General features: G+C 57.1%; 1 protein-coding gene across 1 annotated transcript in view; it reads left to right on the forward strand.

Annotated features, from left to right (window-relative positions):
* Window positions 1-1,819: 1,819 nt before the first annotated feature.
* The window catches only part of LOC144677897 (dynamin-1-like protein), a 28,644-nt gene continuing 11,975 nt past the window's right edge, over window positions 1,820-18,488 (forward strand). Inside the window, exons 1-11 of the mRNA XM_078537884.1 lie at window positions 1,820-1,842; window positions 3,564-3,610; window positions 6,298-6,369; window positions 7,953-8,039; window positions 10,284-10,446; window positions 11,041-11,161; window positions 11,586-11,717; window positions 13,177-13,383; window positions 14,864-14,984; window positions 15,715-15,870; window positions 17,476-17,565. Of these exons, the coding sequence (XP_078394010.1) occupies window positions 6,352-6,369; window positions 7,953-8,039; window positions 10,284-10,446; window positions 11,041-11,161; window positions 11,586-11,717; window positions 13,177-13,383; window positions 14,864-14,984; window positions 15,715-15,870; window positions 17,476-17,565 (1,095 nt within the window). The 5' untranslated portion in view covers window positions 1,820-1,842; window positions 3,564-3,610; window positions 6,298-6,351. The remainder of the gene's footprint in view (window positions 1,843-3,563; window positions 3,611-6,297; window positions 6,370-7,952; window positions 8,040-10,283; window positions 10,447-11,040; window positions 11,162-11,585; window positions 11,718-13,176; window positions 13,384-14,863; window positions 14,985-15,714; window positions 15,871-17,475; window positions 17,566-18,488) is intronic.

An 18,488-nucleotide genomic window follows, 5' to 3' on the forward strand; every position in this document is an offset into this window, starting at 1 on the left:
AGGGGGGGGGCGAGAGGAGAGGAGAGGGGGGGGGGGGGAGAGGAGGGGGGGGGGCGAGAGGAGAGGAGAGGGGGGAGAGGAGAGGAGAGGGGGGGGGGGGAGAGGAGAGGAGAGGGGGGGGGGAGAGGAGAGGAGAGGGGGGGGGCGAGGGGAGAGGAGGGGGGGGGGCGAGAGGAGAGGAGAAGGGGGGGGGGAGAGGAGGGGGGGGGGAGAGGAGAGGGGGGGGGAGAGGAGGGGGGGGGGAGAGGAGAGGAGAGAGGGGGGGGGGAGAGGAGGGGGGGGGCGAGAGGAGAGGAGAGGGGGGGGGGCGAGAGGAGAGGAGAGGGGGGGGGCGAGAGGAGAGGGGGAGAGGAGAGGAGAGGGGGGGGGGCGAGAGGAGAGGAGAGGGGGGGGGAGAGGAGAGGGGGGGGGGAGAGGAGAGGAGAGGGGGGGGGGGGGGAGAGGAGAGGGGGGGGGGAGAGGAGAGGAGAGGGGGGGGGCGAGAGGGAGAGGAGAGGGGGGGGCGAGAGGAGAGGAGAGGGGGGGGGGCGAAAGGAGAGGGGGGGGGGGGAGAGGAGAGGGGGGGGCGAGAGGAGAGGAGAGGGGGGGGCGAGAGGAGAGGAGAGGGGGGGGGGCGAGAGGAGAGGGGGGGGGGAGAGGAGAGGGGGGGGGGAGAGGAGAGGAGGGGGGGGGGCGAGAGGAGAGGAGAGGGGGGGGGTAGAGGAGAGGGGGGGGGGAGAGGAGAGGGGGGGGGGAGAGGAGAGGGGGGGGGGAGAGGAGAGGAGAGGGGGGGGGGGGAGAGGAGAGGGGGGGCGAGAGGAGAGGAGAGGGGGGGGGGGCGAGAGGAGAGGAGGGGGGGGAGAGGAGAGGAGGGGGGGGCGAGAGGAGAGGAGGGGGGGGCGAGAGGAGAGGAGGGGGGGGGCGAGAGGAGAGGAGGGGGGGAGAGGAGAGGAGGGGGGGGGCGAGAGGAGAGGGGGGGGGGCGAGAGGAGAGGAGAGGAGGGGGGGGAGAGGAGAGGAGGGGGGGGCGAGAGGAGAGGAGAGGAGGGGGGGGCGAGAGGAGAGGAGGGGGGGAGAGAGAAGAGAGTGGGGGGGTGTGTTCTGGGGGAGAGAGAGGAGAGGGGGGGGGTTTGTCCTGGGGGGGGGGGGGGGGAGAGAGAGAGAGAGGAGAGGGGGGGGGGGGAAGAGAGGAGAGGGGGGGGTTTGTCCTGGGGGGGGGGGGGTGGAGAGAGAGAGGAGAGGGTGGGGGTGTGTCCTGGAGGGGGGGAGAGAAAGGAGAGGGGGTGGGGGTGTGTCCTGGGGGAGAGAGAGGAGAGGGGGGGGTGTGTCATGGGGGAGAGAGAGAGGGGGGGTGTGTCCTGGGGGGGAGAGGGGGGGGTGTGTCCCGGGGGGGAGAGAGAGAAGAGGGGGAGTGTGTCCTGGGGGAGAGTCGGGGTGTGTCCTGGGGGAGAGTCGGGGTGTGTCCTGGGGGAGAGTCGGGGTGTGTCCCGGGGGAGAGTTGGGGGGTGTCCGGCCTGGGGGAGAGTTGGGGTGTGTGCGTCCTGGGGGAGAGTTGGGGTGTGTGCGTCCTGGGGGAGAGTTGGGGGGTGTCCGGGGGGAGAGTTGGGGGGTGTCCTGGGGGAGAGTTGGGGGGTGTCCTGGGGGAGAAGGGGGGTACAGGGACTGTGCTGACCATGCTGAACTCACTTCTGTTTTCTCTCCCTTTGTGAACAGAGCAGTGGGAAGAGCTCCGTGTTGGAGAGTTTTGTGGGGAGAGACTTCCTTCCCCGCGGGTCTGGGATAGTGACCCGCAGACCCCTCGTCCTCCAGCTGGTGAATGTAGCATCAGCAGAGGACAGGAAGCTAGCAGCGAGCGGTGATATTGGTGAGGAACATACTGATCGTCCCCGACTGTATTGTAGCTTCTGGAGAACAATCTACTGACAGCAGGATGCTGGAACAGTGTAACCGGGAGGGGACTCACGGCTCAAGGCTACAAAACGTTTTGGTCAGGATAAGCACGTAGAATTTTGCAAACTCTTCCATTCTGTGCTGAATCCTGCCATTTCAGTAAGGTGCATGCCCTGAAATGTTAGCCTGGTACACCACCTGTTCATAAAAACATGGGCAGCAGTAGGCCAGGGTTCGAGGGGTCAGAGGGTCAGTGCTGAGGGAGCACCGCACTGTCGGAGGGTCAGTGCTGAGGGAGCGCCGCACTGTCGGAGGGTCAGTGCTGAGGGAGCGCCGCACTGTCAGAGGGTCAGTGCTGAGGGAGCGCCGCACTGTCGGAGGGTCAGTGCTGAGGGAGCGGGGCACTGTCGGAGGGTCAGTGCTGAGGGAGCGCCGCACTGTCGGAGGGTCAGTGCTGAGGGAGCGCCGCGCTGTCGGAGGGTCAGCGCTGAGGGAGCGCCGCGCTGTCGGAGGGTCAGCGCTGAGGGAGTGCCGCGCTGTCGGAGGGTCAGCGCTGAGGGAGCGCCGCACTGTCGGAGGGTCAGCACTGAGGTTGTATTCCCTGGGATTTGGATAGTTAAAGGGCTGCTTTGATGAGAATGTTGAAGATATTCAGGAGAATTGATTGGGTCGTTAAGGCCAATTCTCAGCTCACACCGAAGATCAATGGAGTTTTTTCAGTGAATATATTCAGGGAAACGTGGTTCGATCACAGTTCCGCCAGGATCTGATTAAAGGGTGGTACAGACTCGAGGGGCTGAATGGCCTTCTGCCGTTCATCTGGCAATTGGCAGCTGGGTTTGTGTCTGTGTTTCAAACTTCATTGACAGCCAAGTGCTTTTTGCCGAGGTTGTGCAAGGCGCTAGATAAATGCAAGTTTTATTTTTGTTTCTGTTTTGATTTGTGCTGTACATATGAGGGCCGGGCACACCGTGATTCTTCCTCAGGTCTGCACTCCTCACTCACTGCCTGAACCACTCACATCGGCGTCACTGTCTGTTCATTCAACCTCCTACACATCCAATCCACCTCGTCCGCCTGCTTCTAACCTTCATTCCCACCTCCGCATGCTTCTGTCCAAAATAAAAAAACCCTTTTCCTATCCCCCCTTGTCCCGCAGTCTGGAATGATCTGTGCCAGCCAGTGAGGTGCCGTCCCCGATGGACTCTGCACACGGGAAGTGGGCTCTGGGTACGTACCCTGAGTGAGGGGAAGGGGGTTGTTGGGGGGGGCAGGGGGTCTGTCCCCAGTCATGGGCTGCTGGAAAGTGGGAGAGCTGCTTATAACGCTGGATATTCAATGGGGAAAGTGCCTTGTTACCATCCTCCACCCCGCCACATCCCACTCCATCCCTACCCAAGCAGACCCGCTAACTCACTCACTGCTTCTCCCATCTGTCTGCGCAGTGTGTGTGTCCTCACCGGGGATCGGGCAGGCGTGTGCCGGGATTAGCGGGGGCGAGGAGAGGCTGGGGGTGGGAATCAGATGGAGGGAAGGGTGAGGGGAAGCTGGGGATAGGGGAGGATTGGGGTGGGTAAGGGTCAGAATCGGGCACTGTGCCTGAGGGTATTGAGACCGGGTGGGATACAGGAACAGGGTTGTAGGTGAAGACGGATTTCACTGGTTCACAGTTGTGTTTTTTTTTACTGTTGCCAGGGAACGTACCTGAGGAGTGGGGAATATTCCTACACTGCAAGACCAAGGTAATCGAGGGAGGGGGGTGTCTAGAGCAGCGTGTGTGGGATTGACACTGGTTAATGGGGGAGGGGGGTGTCTAGAGCAGCGTGTGGGGAATTGACACTGGTTAATGGGGGAGGTGGGGGGTGTGGAGCAGCGTGTGGGGAATTGACACGGGTTAATGGGGGAGGGGGGGGTCTAGAGCAGCGTGTGTGGTATTTACACTGGTTAATGGGGGAGGGGGGGGTCTAGAGCAGCGTGTGGGGTATTGACACTGGTTAATGGGGGAGGTGGGGGGTCTAGAGCAGCGTGTGGGGAATTGACACTGGTTAATGGGGGAGGTGGGGGGTCTAGAGCAGCGTGTGGGGAATTGACACTGGTTAATGGGGGAGGGGGGGGTCTAGAGCAGCGTGTGTGGGATTGACACTGGTTAATGGGGGAGGGGGGGGTGTGGAGCAGCGTGTGGGGAATTGACACTGGTTAATGGGGGAGGGGGGGGTCTAGAGCAGCGTGTGGGGAATTGACACTGGTTAATGGGGGAGGGGGGGGTCTAGAGCAGCGTGTGGGGAATTGACACTGGTTAATGGGGGAGGGGGGGGTGTGGAGCAGCGTGTGGGGAATTGACACTGGTTAATGGGGGAGGTGGGGGGTCTAGAGCAGCGTGTGTGGGATTGACACTGGTTAATGGGGGAGGGGGGGGTGTGGAGCAGCGTGTGTGGTATTTACACTGGTTAATGGGGGAGGGGGGGGTCTAGAGCAGCGTGTGGGGTATTGACACTGGTTAATGGGGGAGGGGGGGGTCTAGAGCAGCGTGTGGGGAATTGACACTGGTTAATGGGGGAGGTGGGGGGTCTAGAGCAGCGTGTGGGGAATTGACACTGGTTAATGGGGGAGGGGGGGGTCTAGAGCAGCGTGTGTGGGATTGACACTGGTTAATGGGGGAGGGGGGGGTGTGGAGCAGCGTGTGGGGAATTGACACTGGTTAATGGGGGAGGGGGGGGTGTCTAGAGCAGCGTGTGGGGAATTGACACTGGTTAATGGGGGAGGTGGGGGGTCTAGAGCAGCGTGTGGGGAATTGACACTGGTTAATGGGGGAGGGGGGGGTCTAGAGCAGCGTGTGGGGAATTGACACTGGTTAATGGGGGAGGGGGGGTGTGGAGCAGCGTGTGGGGAATTGACACTGGTTAATGGGGGAGGGGGGGTGTGGAGCAGCGTGTGGGGAATTGACACTGGTTAATGGGGGAGGTGGGGGGTCTAGAGCAGCGTGTGGGGAATTGACACTGGTTAATGGGGGAGGGGGGGGTCTAGAGCAGCGTGTGTGGTATTTACACTGGTTAATGGGGGAGGGGGGGGTCTAGAGCAGCGTGTGGGGAATTGACACTGGTTAATGGGGGAGGTGGGGGGTCTAGAGCAGCGTGTGGGGAATTGACACTGGTTAATGGGGGAGGTGGGGGGTCTAGAGCAGCGTGTGGGGAATTGACACTGGTTAATGGGGGAGGTGGGGGGTCTAGAGCAGCGTGTGGGGAATTGACACTGGTTAATGGGGGAGGGGGGGGGTCTAGAGCAGCGTGTGGGGAATTGACACTGGTTAATGGGGGAGGGGGGGGTCTAGAGCAGCGTGTGTGGGATTGACACTGGTTAATGGGGGAGGGGGGGGTGTGGAGCAGCGTGTGTGGTATTTACACTGGTTAATGGGGGAGGGGGGGGTGTGGAGCAGCGTGTGGGGAATTGACACTGGTTAATGGGGGAGGGGGGGGGTCTAGAGCAGCGTGTGGGGAATTGACACTGGTTAATGGGGGAGGGGGGGGTCTAGAGCAGCGTGTGGGGAATTGACACTGGTTAATGGGGGAGGGGGGGTGTGGAGCAGCGTGTGGGGAATTGACACTGGTTAATGGGGGAGGGGGGGGGTCTAGAGCAGCGTGTGTGGGATTGACACTGGTTAATGGGGGAGGGGGGGGGTCTAGAGCAGCGTGTGGGGTATTGACACTGGTTAATGGGGGAGGTGGGGGGTCTAGAGCAGCGTGTGGGGAATTGACACTGGTTAATGGGGGAGGGGGGGTGTGGAGCAGCGTGTGGGGGATTGACACTGGTTAATGGGGGAGGGGGCGGTCTAGAGCAGCGTGTGTGGGATTGACACTGGTTAATGGGGGAGGGGGGGGTCTAGAGCAGCGTGTGTGGGATTGACACTGGTTAATGGGGGAGGGGGGTGTGGAGCAGCGTGTGTGGTATTTACACTGGTTAATGGGGGAGGGGGGGGTCTAGAGCAGCGTGTGTGGTATTTACACTGGTTAATGGGGGAGGGGGGGGTCTAGAGCAGCGTGTGGGGAATTGACACTGGTTAATGGGGGAGGGGGGGGGTCTAGAGCAGCGTGTGTGGGATTGACACTGGTTAATGGGGGAGGTGGGGGGTCTAGAGCAGCGTGTGGGGAATTGACACTGGTTAATGGGGGAGGTGGGGGGTGTGGAGCAGCGTGTAGGGTATTGACACTGGTTAATGGGGGAGGGGGGGGTGTGGAGCAGCGTGTGGGGAATTGACACTGGTTAATGGGGGAGGGGGGGGGTCTAGAGCAGCGTGTGGGGAATTGACACTGGTTAATGGGGGAGGGGGGGGTCTAGAGCAGCGTGTGTGGGATTGACACTGGTTAATGGGGGAGGGGGGGGTCTGTTTACTGTAAACACTGTACAGTAAACACTGGTTGCTGTGTTTTGACAGATTTTCAGCGATTTTGATGAGATTCGCCAGGAGATTGAGAGTGAGACGGAGCGGATGACTGGAAACAACAAGGTACGATCCGGAATGTGTGACCTGTCAGGCCAGGCACTCTTTAGCTAACTCTTTCACATTGGCTGGCTTCCTGGGAAATGCCACGGGTTGTCCCCGGTGCGACTGTGCTAACTGGACTATCTCCCACACTGCAGCAATATGGAGGACATCTTACACTGCTTCATGTACAGGGAACTCGGAGAGAACCTCCTGTCTTCCAAACACAAATACTTAGCGCCAAGGTTCCCAGACTGATCTCAAAGACTCCTTCAGTCCCCAGTGTCCTGTTCATGTCACGAAATAACACAAATCTCAACTCCCTCTGAGTAACACAGCAGCAGTGAACCACTCCCCCTGAGTAACACAGCAGCAGTGATCCACTCCCCCTGAGTAACACAGCAGCAGTGATCCACTCCCCCTGAGTAACACAGCAGCAGTGATCCACTCCCCCTGAGTAACACAGCAGCAGTGATCAACTCCCCCTGAGTAACACAGCAGCAGTGATCCACTCCCCCTGAGTAACACAGCAGCAGTGATCCACTCCCCCTGAGTAACACAGCAGCAGTGATCCACTCCCCCTGAGTAACACAGCAGCAGTGATCCACTCCCCCTGAGTAACACAGCAGCAGTGATCCACTCCCCCTGAGTAACACAGCAGCAGTGATCCACTCCCCCTGAGTAACACAGCAGCAGTGATCCACTCCCCCTGAGTAACACAGCAGCAGTGATCCACTCCCCCTGAGTAACACAGCAGCAGTGATCCACTCCCCCTGAGTAACACAGCAGCAGTGATCCACTCCCCCTGAGTAACACAGCAGCAGTGATCCACTCCCCCTGAGTAACACAGCAGCAGTGATCCACTCCCCCTGAGTAACACAGCAGCAGTGATCCACTCCCCCTGAGTAACACAGCAGCAGTGATCCACTCCCCCTGAGTAACACAGCAGCAGTGATCCACTCCCCCTGAGTAACACAGCAGCAGTGATCCACTCCCCCTGAGTAACACAGCAGCAGTGATCCACTCCCCCTGAGTAACACAGCAGCAGTGATCCACTCCCCCTGAGTAACACAGCAGCAGTGATCCACTCCCCCTGAGTAACACAGCAGCAGTGATCCACTCCCCCTGAGTAACACAGCAGCAGTGATCCACTCCCCCTGAGTAACACAGCAGCAGTGATCCACTCCCCCTGAGTAACACAGCAGCAGTGATCCACTCCCCTTGAGTAACACAGCAGCAGTGATCCACTCCCCCTGAGTAACACAGCAGCAGTGATCCACTCCCCCTGAGTAACACAGCAGCAGTGATCCAATCCCTCCCAATGAACACATCCGGAGCCCAGGACCCTCCCTGATCGCCGCGTCCCTGTCTCCCTGGGCCAGGATAGCGGAAGCTCAGCTCAGAGTCCAGTCGGGCACCCGGGTTGTGAATGGTCAGGTTCACACTGGCTCAGGGAGAGAGCTGGAGGGATGTCTCCGCAGTCAGAGCGGGGTTAGTGGTGTGGTGGGAGTGACCATCGCCAGTCTGTGGGTGCCTTCTCCTGTGTGCTATACAGTCCTGCAGTGACAGGCAGTAGTTAAACCCCACACCTTTCTCTTTCTTTAAAGGGGATCAGCCCAGAGCCCATTCATTTGAAGATTTACTCATCCAGCGTCCTGAACTTGACCCTGATTGACCTGCCGGGCATCACCAAGGTAAGTGAGCGCTGTCTGTGGTGTGACTGCTCTCTCCACATCTGCAGCTCGCAGTGTTTGAGCTGAAATACTGGCCTTGAATACTCACTGAGAACACCGGTAACCTCGGTCAGCTTCTCGATCCAATATCCTGCTGCTCAGTCACTGGCCTGAGGAAACTGGCCTATCGGCCCAGACTCTGCAGCTGTGAATAGGAGACAAGGAGTCTGCAAAGGGACGTAGACAGGCTCAGTGAGTGGACACAGATTTGGTGGACGGAGTATAATGTGTGAGAATGTTAGCTTGGCCAGTTTGGCAGGAAGAGGAGGAACGCCGTGTATTATTTAAACGGAGAGGGATTGCAGGGACTCGGTGGTGCAGAGGGATCTGGGTGTCCTGGTGGATGAATCACATAAAGCTCGTGTGCGGGTATAGAGGGTGATTCGGAAGGTCAGTGGAAGGCTGGTATTTAATGCGAGGGGAATGGAATGGAAACGTAGAGAGGTTTTACTGCCGCTGTACAGGCTGTTGGTGAGACTGCATCGGGAGTCCAGTATCTTCAAAAGGATATCAATGTATTCGAAGCAGTTCAGAGAAGGTTCACACGACTGATTTCTGGGACGAGGGGTTAACTTAATGAGGTAATTTGGGCAGGTTGAGCCTGTATCCTTTAGAGTTTAGGAGAATGCGAGGTGATCTTATTGAAACATTTCAGATCCTGAGGAGATTTGACAGGGTGGGTATCGGAGGATGTTTCCTCTTGTCGGGGAGACGAGAGCCAGCGGACACAGGTTGAAAGTGAGGGGTCTCCCGTTTAACACAGAGAGGGTGGTCGGTCTCTTCCCCAGAGAGAAGTGGCGTCTGGCACACTGAGTATTTTTAAAGCTCAGTGGTTCATGATGGAGTGAAGAAGATTATAGTGGGGAGACAGGCGGTAGAGATGAGGCCACATTCAGAACAGCCATTCTGTTAGAAGGTGCAGCAGCTCGAGGGGCTGAATGGCCACCGTCTCCTCATTGATATGTTCAGATGTCTGCTCATGAGTAGGCAGCAAGAGAAATGTGTCTGCAGTCAGTTACCATTACAGGGAGCTTTACTCTGTATCTAACCCCGTGCTGTACCTGTCCTGGGAGTGTTTGATGGGGACGGTGTAGAGGGAGCTTTACTCTGTATCTAACCCCGTGCTGTACCTGTCCTGGGAGTGTTTGATGGGGACGGTGTAGAGGGAGCTTTACTCTGTATCTAACCCCGTGCTGTAGCTGTCCTGGGAGTGTTTGATGGGGACGGTGTAGAGGGAGCTTTACTCTGTATCTAACCCCGTGCTGTAGCTGTCCTGGGAGTGTTTGATGGGGACAGTGTAGAGGGAGCTTTACTCTGTATCTAACCCCGTGCTGTACCTGTCCTGGGAGTGTTTGATGGGGACGGTGTAGAGGGAGCTTTACTCTGTATCTAACCCCGTGCTGTACCTGTCCTGAGTGTTTGATGGGGACAGTGTAGAGGGAGCTTTACTCTGTATCTAACCCCGTGCTGTACCTGTCCTGGGAGTGTTTGATGGGGACGGTGTAGAGGGAGCTTTACTCTGTATCTAACCCCATGCTGTACCTGTCCTGGGAGTGTTTGATGGGGACGGCGTAGAGGGAGCTTTACTCTGTATCTAACCCCGTGCTGTACCTGTCCTGGGAGTGTTTGATGGGGACGGCGTAGAGGGAGCTTTACTCTGTATCTAACCCCATGCTGTACCTGTCCTGGGAGTGTTTGATGCGGACGGTGTAGAGGGAGCTTTACTCTGTATCTAACCCCGTGCTGTACCTGTCCTGGGAGTGTTTGATGGGGACGGTGTAGAGGGAGCTTTACTCTGTATCTAACCCCGTGCTGTACCTGTCCTGGGAGTGTTTGATGGGGACGGTGTAGAGGGAGTTTTACCCTGTATCTAACCCCGTGCTGTACCTGTCCTGGGAGTGTTTGATGGGGACGGTGTAGAGGGAGTTTTACCCTGTATCTAACCCCGTGCTGTACCTGTCCTGGGAGTGTTTGATGTGCACGGTGTAGAGGGAGCTTTACTCTGTATCTAACCCTGTGCTGTACCTGTCCTGGGAGTGTTTGATGGGGACGGTGTAGAGGGAGCTTTACTCTGTATCTAACCCTGTGCTGTACCTGTCCTGGGAGTGTTTGATGGGGACGGTGTAGAGGGAGCTTTACTCTGTATCTAACCCCGTGCTGTACCTGTCCTGGGAGTGTTTGATGGGACGTTGTGCTCTGTTCCAGGTTCCAGTCGGAGACCAGCCCGCTGATATTGAGCAGCAGATCCGTGAAATGCTGGGAATGTACATCAGTAACCCCAACTCCCTAATCCTGGCAGTGACAGCAGCAAACACAGACATGGCCACCTCCGAGGCACTGAAACTGGCGCGTGATGTTGACCCTGATGGTGGGCAGCTTGGGGAGCTGGAGGCTCGGGATTTTAATGGACTGAGGGGGGGCAGGGTTTATGGGGTCGGACGGGGGTGTTTATGGGGTCGGACGGGGGGCGGGGTTTATGGGGTCGGACGGTGGGGGTGGGTTTATGGTGTCGGACGGGGGGGGAGCGGTTTATGGGGTCGGACGGTGGGGGGGGGGGTTTATGGGGTTGGACGGGGGGGGTTTATGGTGTCGGACGGGGGGCGGGTTTATGGTGTCGGACGGGGGGCGGGTTTATGGGGTCGGACGGGGGGGGTTTATGGGTTGGACAGGGGGTGTTTATGGGGTCGGACGGGGGTGTTTATGGGGTCGGACGGGCGGGGGTTTATGGGGTCGGACGGGCGGGGGTTTATGGGGTCGGACGGGCGGGGGTTTATGGGGTCGGACGGGGGTTGTTTATGGGGTCGGGGGGTGGGGTTTATGGGGTCGGATGGTGCGGTTGGGGTTTATTGGTCGGGGGGGTTTATGGGGTCGGGGTGGGGGGCGGTTGGGGTTTAATGGACGGGGGGGTGCCTGGGTTGGATTTTCTGTCTAGTCTGTGAGGCTGACCCTTTGTTGTCGACAGGCCGACGCACTCTGGCCGTGGTCACCAAGCTGGACCTGATGGACGCTGGCACTGACGCAGTGGATGTACTTACAGGCCGAGTGATCCCTGTCAAACTGGGCATCATCGGAGTGGTAAACAGGTGAGGATTGGTTACTGTGGGGAGCTGGTGGCCTTGGTGCTTGGAGCTCCTTTTACCAGGAGATCAGCTGCCACCAAACCTCTCACTCTGCTGGTGGTGAGAAAGGAACTGTCGCTCCACTGTCAGGATTATGTGCAGTACCACAGCTTCCAGTGAAATGTACGCAGCATCATTAGCTGCTCGAGCATTGTGCCTGCCCGTGGGGGGGTGTGTGTGCAGGGATGGGGTTGGGAGGGGGGTGCGTGCAGGTTAGGGTGGTGGGGGGGTGTTCTGTGTGTGTGTGAGTGTGTGTGTGTGTGTTTTGGGGGAGGAGGGGTGGGTGTGGGGAGAGGGGGGGTGTGTGTGTGTGTGTGTGTGTGTGGAGAGGGGGTGTGTGAGTGTCTGCCTGCATGCCTGCTCTGACCGTCCCCGGTTTCCCTTGCAGGAGTCAGCACGACATTAATGTGAATAAGAGCATTGCCGATGCCATCCAGGATGAACAGACCTTCCTCCAGAAGAAGTACCCATCACTAGCAACCCGCAACGGAACCAAGTATTTATCCAAGACATTGAACAGGTGAGAAGGGTCAGACTGAGCGCTGCCCTTGCAGAGGGCAGTCAGCAGCTTAACGCCTCCGGCACACCGAGCCCGAGTACACTGCACCCTGTCCTGTTCCTGCTTTCCCAAGACAGAAGGAGTTTGGAACCTTTTATTCCCCGATGAGGAATCCCTGTATCCGCATGTGGAATAGACCTGAGCTCTGTAAACCCCAATGGTGTGAAGGTGTTTCAGCGCCTCCGCTGACAGTGTCATTGCAGCTTGACTAGTTTCCATAGGCACTTTCCACCATAAATCTGGAGTTAGGAATTTACAACCTGCCCTTGTTGTTAAATTACCCATCACATGAGTTTAAACTGGGGCTCCGTTACATCCGTGCACTGTGGTCCAATTATCTTCCCCCCAGCTCCACTTGGCGTGGGATAACGCCCCAGGAGATGGGCCCAGTTATCCAAACCCACGAGCAAGGCCCCTCCAGTCTGTTCCACCACTCGTGAGGATCCTGCTTGAACTCCCTCAGTTCCACTTCCCAGCCTGATCGACATACCCCTTAATCCCCTTGGTGTCCAAAAAACCCTTCGACCTCAGTCTGGAATGTACTCACCGATGGAGCCTCCGCAGCCTCTGGGGTGGAGAATTCCAAAGATGCACCAGCCCTCCGAGTGACGGAACTCCTCCTGATTTCAGTCCCAAATGGCCGGCCCCTCTGAGAGGGTTAGGCCGTGCTGTCGATCCCCCAGCCAGGGAGACCAGCTCCTCGATCCTTCAGAACTTTACAGACTTCAATGCAATCACCTCTCATCCTTCTAAACTCCAGGGACCCTAGGCCCATTCTTCTCAATCTCACCTGATAAGGCAGCCCTTTCATCCCAGGAGTCAGTGAATCTTCGTTCCACTCCCTCTAGGGTCAGTGAATCTTCGTTCCACTCCCTCTAGGGTCAGTGAATCTTCGTTCCACTCCCTCTAGGGTCAGTATATCCTACCTCAGACCAGAGTTGTGCACAGTACTCGAAAGCCTTGTACAATTGTAGAAAGATTTTCTTACCCTTATCCTCCAATCCCTTTGTGAGAAAGACTAACGTTTCTTGCAGTAGCTGAAATCGTCCACTGAAAGCCTGACATAAGCTGTTAGAGAATGGGAAGAGTCCACAGAACGAACGCAGTATCTACAGAGCTCACAACGTCAGCTCCTGTCTGTTATCCTGGTCCAGACAGCAGGATCGTGAGGCGTCTATCAGATCACAGTGTCGAGAGAGAGATGGTCAGCGGTCCCCCCCCAATATGGAGCCTCTTCCACCACACCGTCTGTAAACGGAACCCGAAACTCGAGTCCCAGTAACCCTCTGCAGTGTTTAATGTCAACACACTGAGGATTGATCGGTAACTGAGCTTCTGGCGTTTACCTGATCCCACCCAGGGTTGTAGCTATCGGTCAGGGGTTGAGACTGGTCGTTTAATTGTGGCTCCTCCTCTGCAGGTTACTGATGCATCACATCCGAGACTGCCTCCCCGAGCTGAAAACCAGGGTGAACGTTCTGACGGCGCAGTATCAGGCCATGCTTAACAGCTACGGACACCCCATAGAGGACCACAACGCAACACTGCTGCAGATCATCACCAAATTCGCCACGGAATACTGCAACACCATCGAGGGGACTGCGAAGAACATCGAGACTTCCGAACTGTGAGGCTTACTGCCTGGGGGAGTGTGTGTGGGGGGGGTGGAGGAAATGGAATAATGGCAAGTGTGTGTGTACACAGAGTGACAGTGTGTGTGTGTGTGTACACAGAGTGACAGTGTGCACGTACAGGGTGATGGCATGTGCGTGTGTACACAGAGTGACAGTGTGTGTGTGTGTGTATACAGAGTAACAGTGTGTGTGTACAGGGTGATGGTGTGTGTGTGTGTATACAGAGTAACAGTGTGTGCGTACAGGGTGATCGTGTGTGTGTGTGTGTACAGAGTAACAGTGTGTGCGTACAGGGTGATCGTGTGTGTGTGTGTACAGAGTAACAGTGTGTGCGTACAGGGTGTTGGTGTGTGTGTGTACAGAGTAACAGTGTGTGCGTACAGGGTGATGGTGTGTGTGTACAGAGTAACAGTGTGTGTGTACAGGGTGACGGTGTGTGCATGTGTATACAGAGTGACGTGTGTGTGTACAGGGTGATGGCGTGTGTGTGTGTACAGGGCGACAGTGTGTGCGTGTGTGTACAGAGTGATGGCGTGTGTACAGAGTGATGGCGTGTGTACAGGGTGATGGCGTGTGTGTGTGTACACAGGGTGATGGCGTGTGTGTGTGTACAGGGTGATGGCGTGTGTGTGTGTACAGGGCGACTGTGTGTGTGTGTGTGTGTGTGTGTGTATACAGGGCGACTGTGTGTGTGTACAGGGTGACAGTGTGTGCGTGTGTGTGTACAGAGTGACGTGTGTGTACAGGGTGATGGCGTGTGTGTGTGTACAGGGCGACTGTGTGTGTGTGTGTACAGGGCGACTGTGTGTGTGTACAGGGTGACAGTGTGTGCGTGTGTGTACAGGGTGATGGCGTGTGTGTGTGTACAGGGCGACTGTGTGTGTGTGTGTACAGGGCGACTGTGTGTGTGTGTGTACAGGGCGACTGTGTGTGTGTGTGTACAGGGTGACAGTGTGTGCGTGTGTGTACAGAGTGACGTGTGTGTACAGGGTGATGGCGTGTGTGTGTGTACAGGGCGACAGTGTGTGTGTGTGTGTGTGTACGGGGCGACTGTGTGTGTGTGTACAGGGCGACGGCGTGTGTGTGTACGGGGCGACTGTGTGTGTGTGTACAGGGCGACAGTGTGTGTGTGTGTACGGGGCGACGGCGTGTGTGTGTGTGTATGGGGCGACGGCGTGTGTGTGTGTGTACAGGGCGACGGCGTGTGTGTGTGTGTACAGGGCGACGGGGTGTGTGTGTGTGTGTGTGTGTGTGTGTGTGTGTGTGTGTGTGTGTGTGTGTGTGTGTGTGTGTGTGTGTGTGTGTGTGTGTGTACAGAGGGGGCGGAACGGGGTGCGGGGGCGGGGTTGGGCATTATCTCTTTCCAGACTGGGAAGGAGCTAGGATGTCTCTTGTTGCTGTGATAACCCCCCCTCCCCTCCCCTGTTGCAGGGAATGCTGTGTTTTCTGATTTGTGGCCCTTTTCCTCTCCAGATGTGGAGGTGCCCGGATTTGTTACATCTTCCACGAGACGTTTGGGCGCACCCTGGAATCCATCGACCCTCTCACAGGATTGACAACTCTGGACGTGCTCACTGCCATCCGGAACGCTACGGTACTGACAGCAGGAAAGCGGGCTGGGGGCCAATAGAGGAGAGGGGGGTAACTGGGGGGGTGGGGGGTGTGTGGGGAGGGGGTGCTTGTGTGTGCGCGAGTACGCGCGTCTCCGCCCGGGGTGAGCCAGTACGCGCGTCTCCGCCCGGGGTGAGCCAGTACGCGCGTCTCCGCCCAGGGTGAGCCAGTACGCGCGTCTCCGCCCGGGGTGAGCCAGTACGCGCGTCTCCGCCCGGGGTGAGCCAGTACGCGCGTCTCCGCCCAGGGTGAGCCAGTACGCGCCCCTCAGCCCGGGGTGAGCGAGAACCTCCTAGAAACGGTTGAGATTGATTGGAGTCAAAGGACTATTTTGAGGTTCCACATTTTTATCAGAGAAAGGATTGAGGCAACGCTGTAACACTCCCGGAGGTAGGGCATCTGGAGGCACAGCAGGATCCCAGTAGCTAAGGCGGTTACAGGCCAGGGATATCTGCTTTCTAGAATTATGCTACACAAGACCGATGCTGCAGAAGGTCGGGGTGTTGGCAAAGTCTGATGAGAATGCTCAGAGATGTAGGAGGAGAAGCAGTCTGGGGGACAACATTGGGAAGTACAGGGATAGCCTCCAAGGAAGCGGACTGACTGTCCATGTTGAACCCGTCTAATGCTTAGGGTTTGGGAGCTGTCCCTTGCTGTGTGTGAATGGTCAGCTCGCTGTTCCTTAGCTAATGCTCTGCGTACACCCCTCACAGGGCCCACGACCAGCTCTCTTTGTGCCTGAAGTCTCATTTGAACTCTTGGTGAAGAGGCAAATCAAGCGTCTGGAGGAACCCAGTTTGCGTTGTGTGGAGCTGGTGCACGAGGAGCTCCAGAGAATCATACAGCACTGTACAACATACAACACACAGGTAACTGTACAACATACAACACACAGGTAACTGTACAACATACAACACACAGGTAACTGTACAACATACAACACACAGGTAACTGTTCAACATACAACACACAGGTAACTGTTCAACATACAACACACAGGTAACTGTACAACATACAACACACAGGTAACTGTACAACATACAACACACAGGTAACTGTACAACATACAACATACAGGTAACTGTTCAACATACAACACACGGGTAACTGTACAACATACAACACACAGGTAACTACAACATACAACACACGGGTAACTGTTCAACATACAACACACGGGTAACTGTTCAACATACAACACACGGGTAACTGTACAACATACAACACACGGGTAACTACAACATACAACACACAGGTAACTGTACAACATACAACACACAGGTAACTGTTCAACATACAACACACGGGTAACTGTTCAACATACAACACACGGGTAACTGTACAACATACAACACACGGGTAACTGTTCAACATACAACACACAGGTAACTGTTCAACAAAGAACACACGGGTAACTGTTCAACATACAACACACGGGTAACTGTACAACATACAACACACGGGTAACTGTTCAACATACAACACACGGGTAACTGTTCAACACACAACACACGGGTAACTGTACAACACACAACACACGGGTAACTGTACAACATACAACACACGGGTAACTGTTCAACATACAACACACGGGTAACTGTTCAACATACAACACACGGGTAACTGTACAACATACAACACACGGGTAACTGTACAACATACAACACACGGGTAACTGTTCAACATACAACACACGGGTAACTGTTCGACACGTGACACACCCAGGGGACAGGTTATGTACAGGTATGTAATGGGAGTGGGTGATATCTGTGCCCAGGCTGTGTTGAGTCACTGGGCTGGTGTCTGACGGTGATTTCTGGTGAACATTTTGAGCTGTATATGATGCTGGAGTTGCTGCATGTCTGAACTTTCACCTTCCTGTTTCCTCTCCCCACACTGTACCCCCTCCCCCTCTCCCCGCCCCCTCCCCCTCTCCCCGACCCCCTCCTCCTCTCCCCGCCCCCACCCCCTCTCCCCGCCCCCACCCCCCTCTCCCCGCCCCCACCCCCCTCTCCCCGCCCCCACCCCCCTCTCCCCGCCCCCACCCCCCTCTCCCCGCCCCCACCCCCTCTCCCCGCCCCCACCCCCCTCTCCCCGCCCCCACCCCCCTCTCCCCGCCCCCACCCCCTCTCCCCGCCCCCACCCCCCTCTCCCCCCTCTCCCCGCCCCCACCCCCCTCTCCCCCCTCTCCCCGCCCCCACCCCCCTCTCCCCCGCCCCCACTCCCCGCCCCCACCCCCCTCTCCCCGCCCCCACTCCCGCCCCCACCCCCCTCTCCCCGCCCCCACCCCCCTCTCCCCGCCCCCACCCCCCTCTCCCCGCCCCCACCCCCCTCTCCCCGCCCCCACCCCCCTCTCCCCGCCCCCACCCCCCTCTCCCCGCCCCCACCCCCCTCTCCCCGCCCCCACCCCCCTCTCCCCGCCCCCACCCCCCTCTCCCCGCCCCCACCCCCCTCTCCCCGCCCCCACCCCATAGGAGCTGTTGCGTTTTCCAAAGCTTCATGATGCGATTGTCGAGGTTGTAACTGGCCTACTCCGCAAGAGACTGCCTGTGACCAACGAAATGGTAACCAGCCTTTAACTACCGCTCCAACCATCCTGTACTCTAACTAGAGCTCTAACCATTCTGTGACATTGCTCAATTGCTGCATTAATCGGCTGTCAGGTGGTGTGAGTATCACACGTACCCGTGTGTGTGGGAGTTGGGTAGGTTAGAGTTCGGGGATCTGGTGTCTGTGTGTGTGTGTGTGTGTCTGTCTGTGTGTGTGTGTGTGTGTGTGTCTGTGTGTGTGTGTCTGTCTGTGTGTGTGTGTGTGTGTGTCTGTCTGTGTCTGTGTGTGTGTGTGTCTGTGTGTGTGTGTGTGTGTCTGTGTGTGTGTGTGTCTGTCTGTGTGTGTGTCTGTCTGTGTGTGTGTCTGTCTGTGTGTGTGTCTGTGTGTGTGTGTGTGTCTGTGTGTGTGTCTGTGTGTGTGTGTGTGTGTCTGTGTGTGTGTGTGTCTGTCTGTGTGTCTGTGTCTGTCTGTGTGTGTGTGTCTGTCTGTGTGTGTGTCTGTCTGTGTGTGTGTCTGTCTGTGTGTGTGTCTGTCTGTGTGTGTGTGTGTCTGTCTGTGTGTGTGTGTCTGTCTGTGTGTGTGTGTCTGTCTGTGTGTGTGTGTCTGTGTGTGTGTGTGTGTCTGTGTGTGTGTGTCTGTGTGTGTGTGTGTGTGTCTGTCTGTGTGTGTGTCTGTGTGTGTGTGTCTGTGTGTGTGTGTGTGTGTCTGTCTGTGTGTGTGTCTGTCTGTGTGTGTGTCTGTCTGTGTGTGTGTCTGTCTGTGTGTGTGTCTGTCTGTCTGTCTGTCTGTCTGTCTGTCTGTCTGTGTCTGTCTGTGTGTGTGTGTCTGTCTGTGTGTGTGTGTCTGTCTGTGTGTGTGTGTCTGTCTGTGTGTGTGTGTCTGTCTGTGTGTGTGTGTCTGTCTGTGTGTGTGTGTCTGTCTGTCTGTGTGTGTCTGT

Source organism: Cetorhinus maximus, unplaced genomic scaffold (genome assembly GCF_964194155.1).
Source record: "Cetorhinus maximus unplaced genomic scaffold, sCetMax3.hap1.1 HAP1_SCAFFOLD_3249, whole genome shotgun sequence".
NCBI classification, from domain to species: domain Eukaryota; kingdom Metazoa; phylum Chordata; class Chondrichthyes; order Lamniformes; family Cetorhinidae; genus Cetorhinus; species Cetorhinus maximus.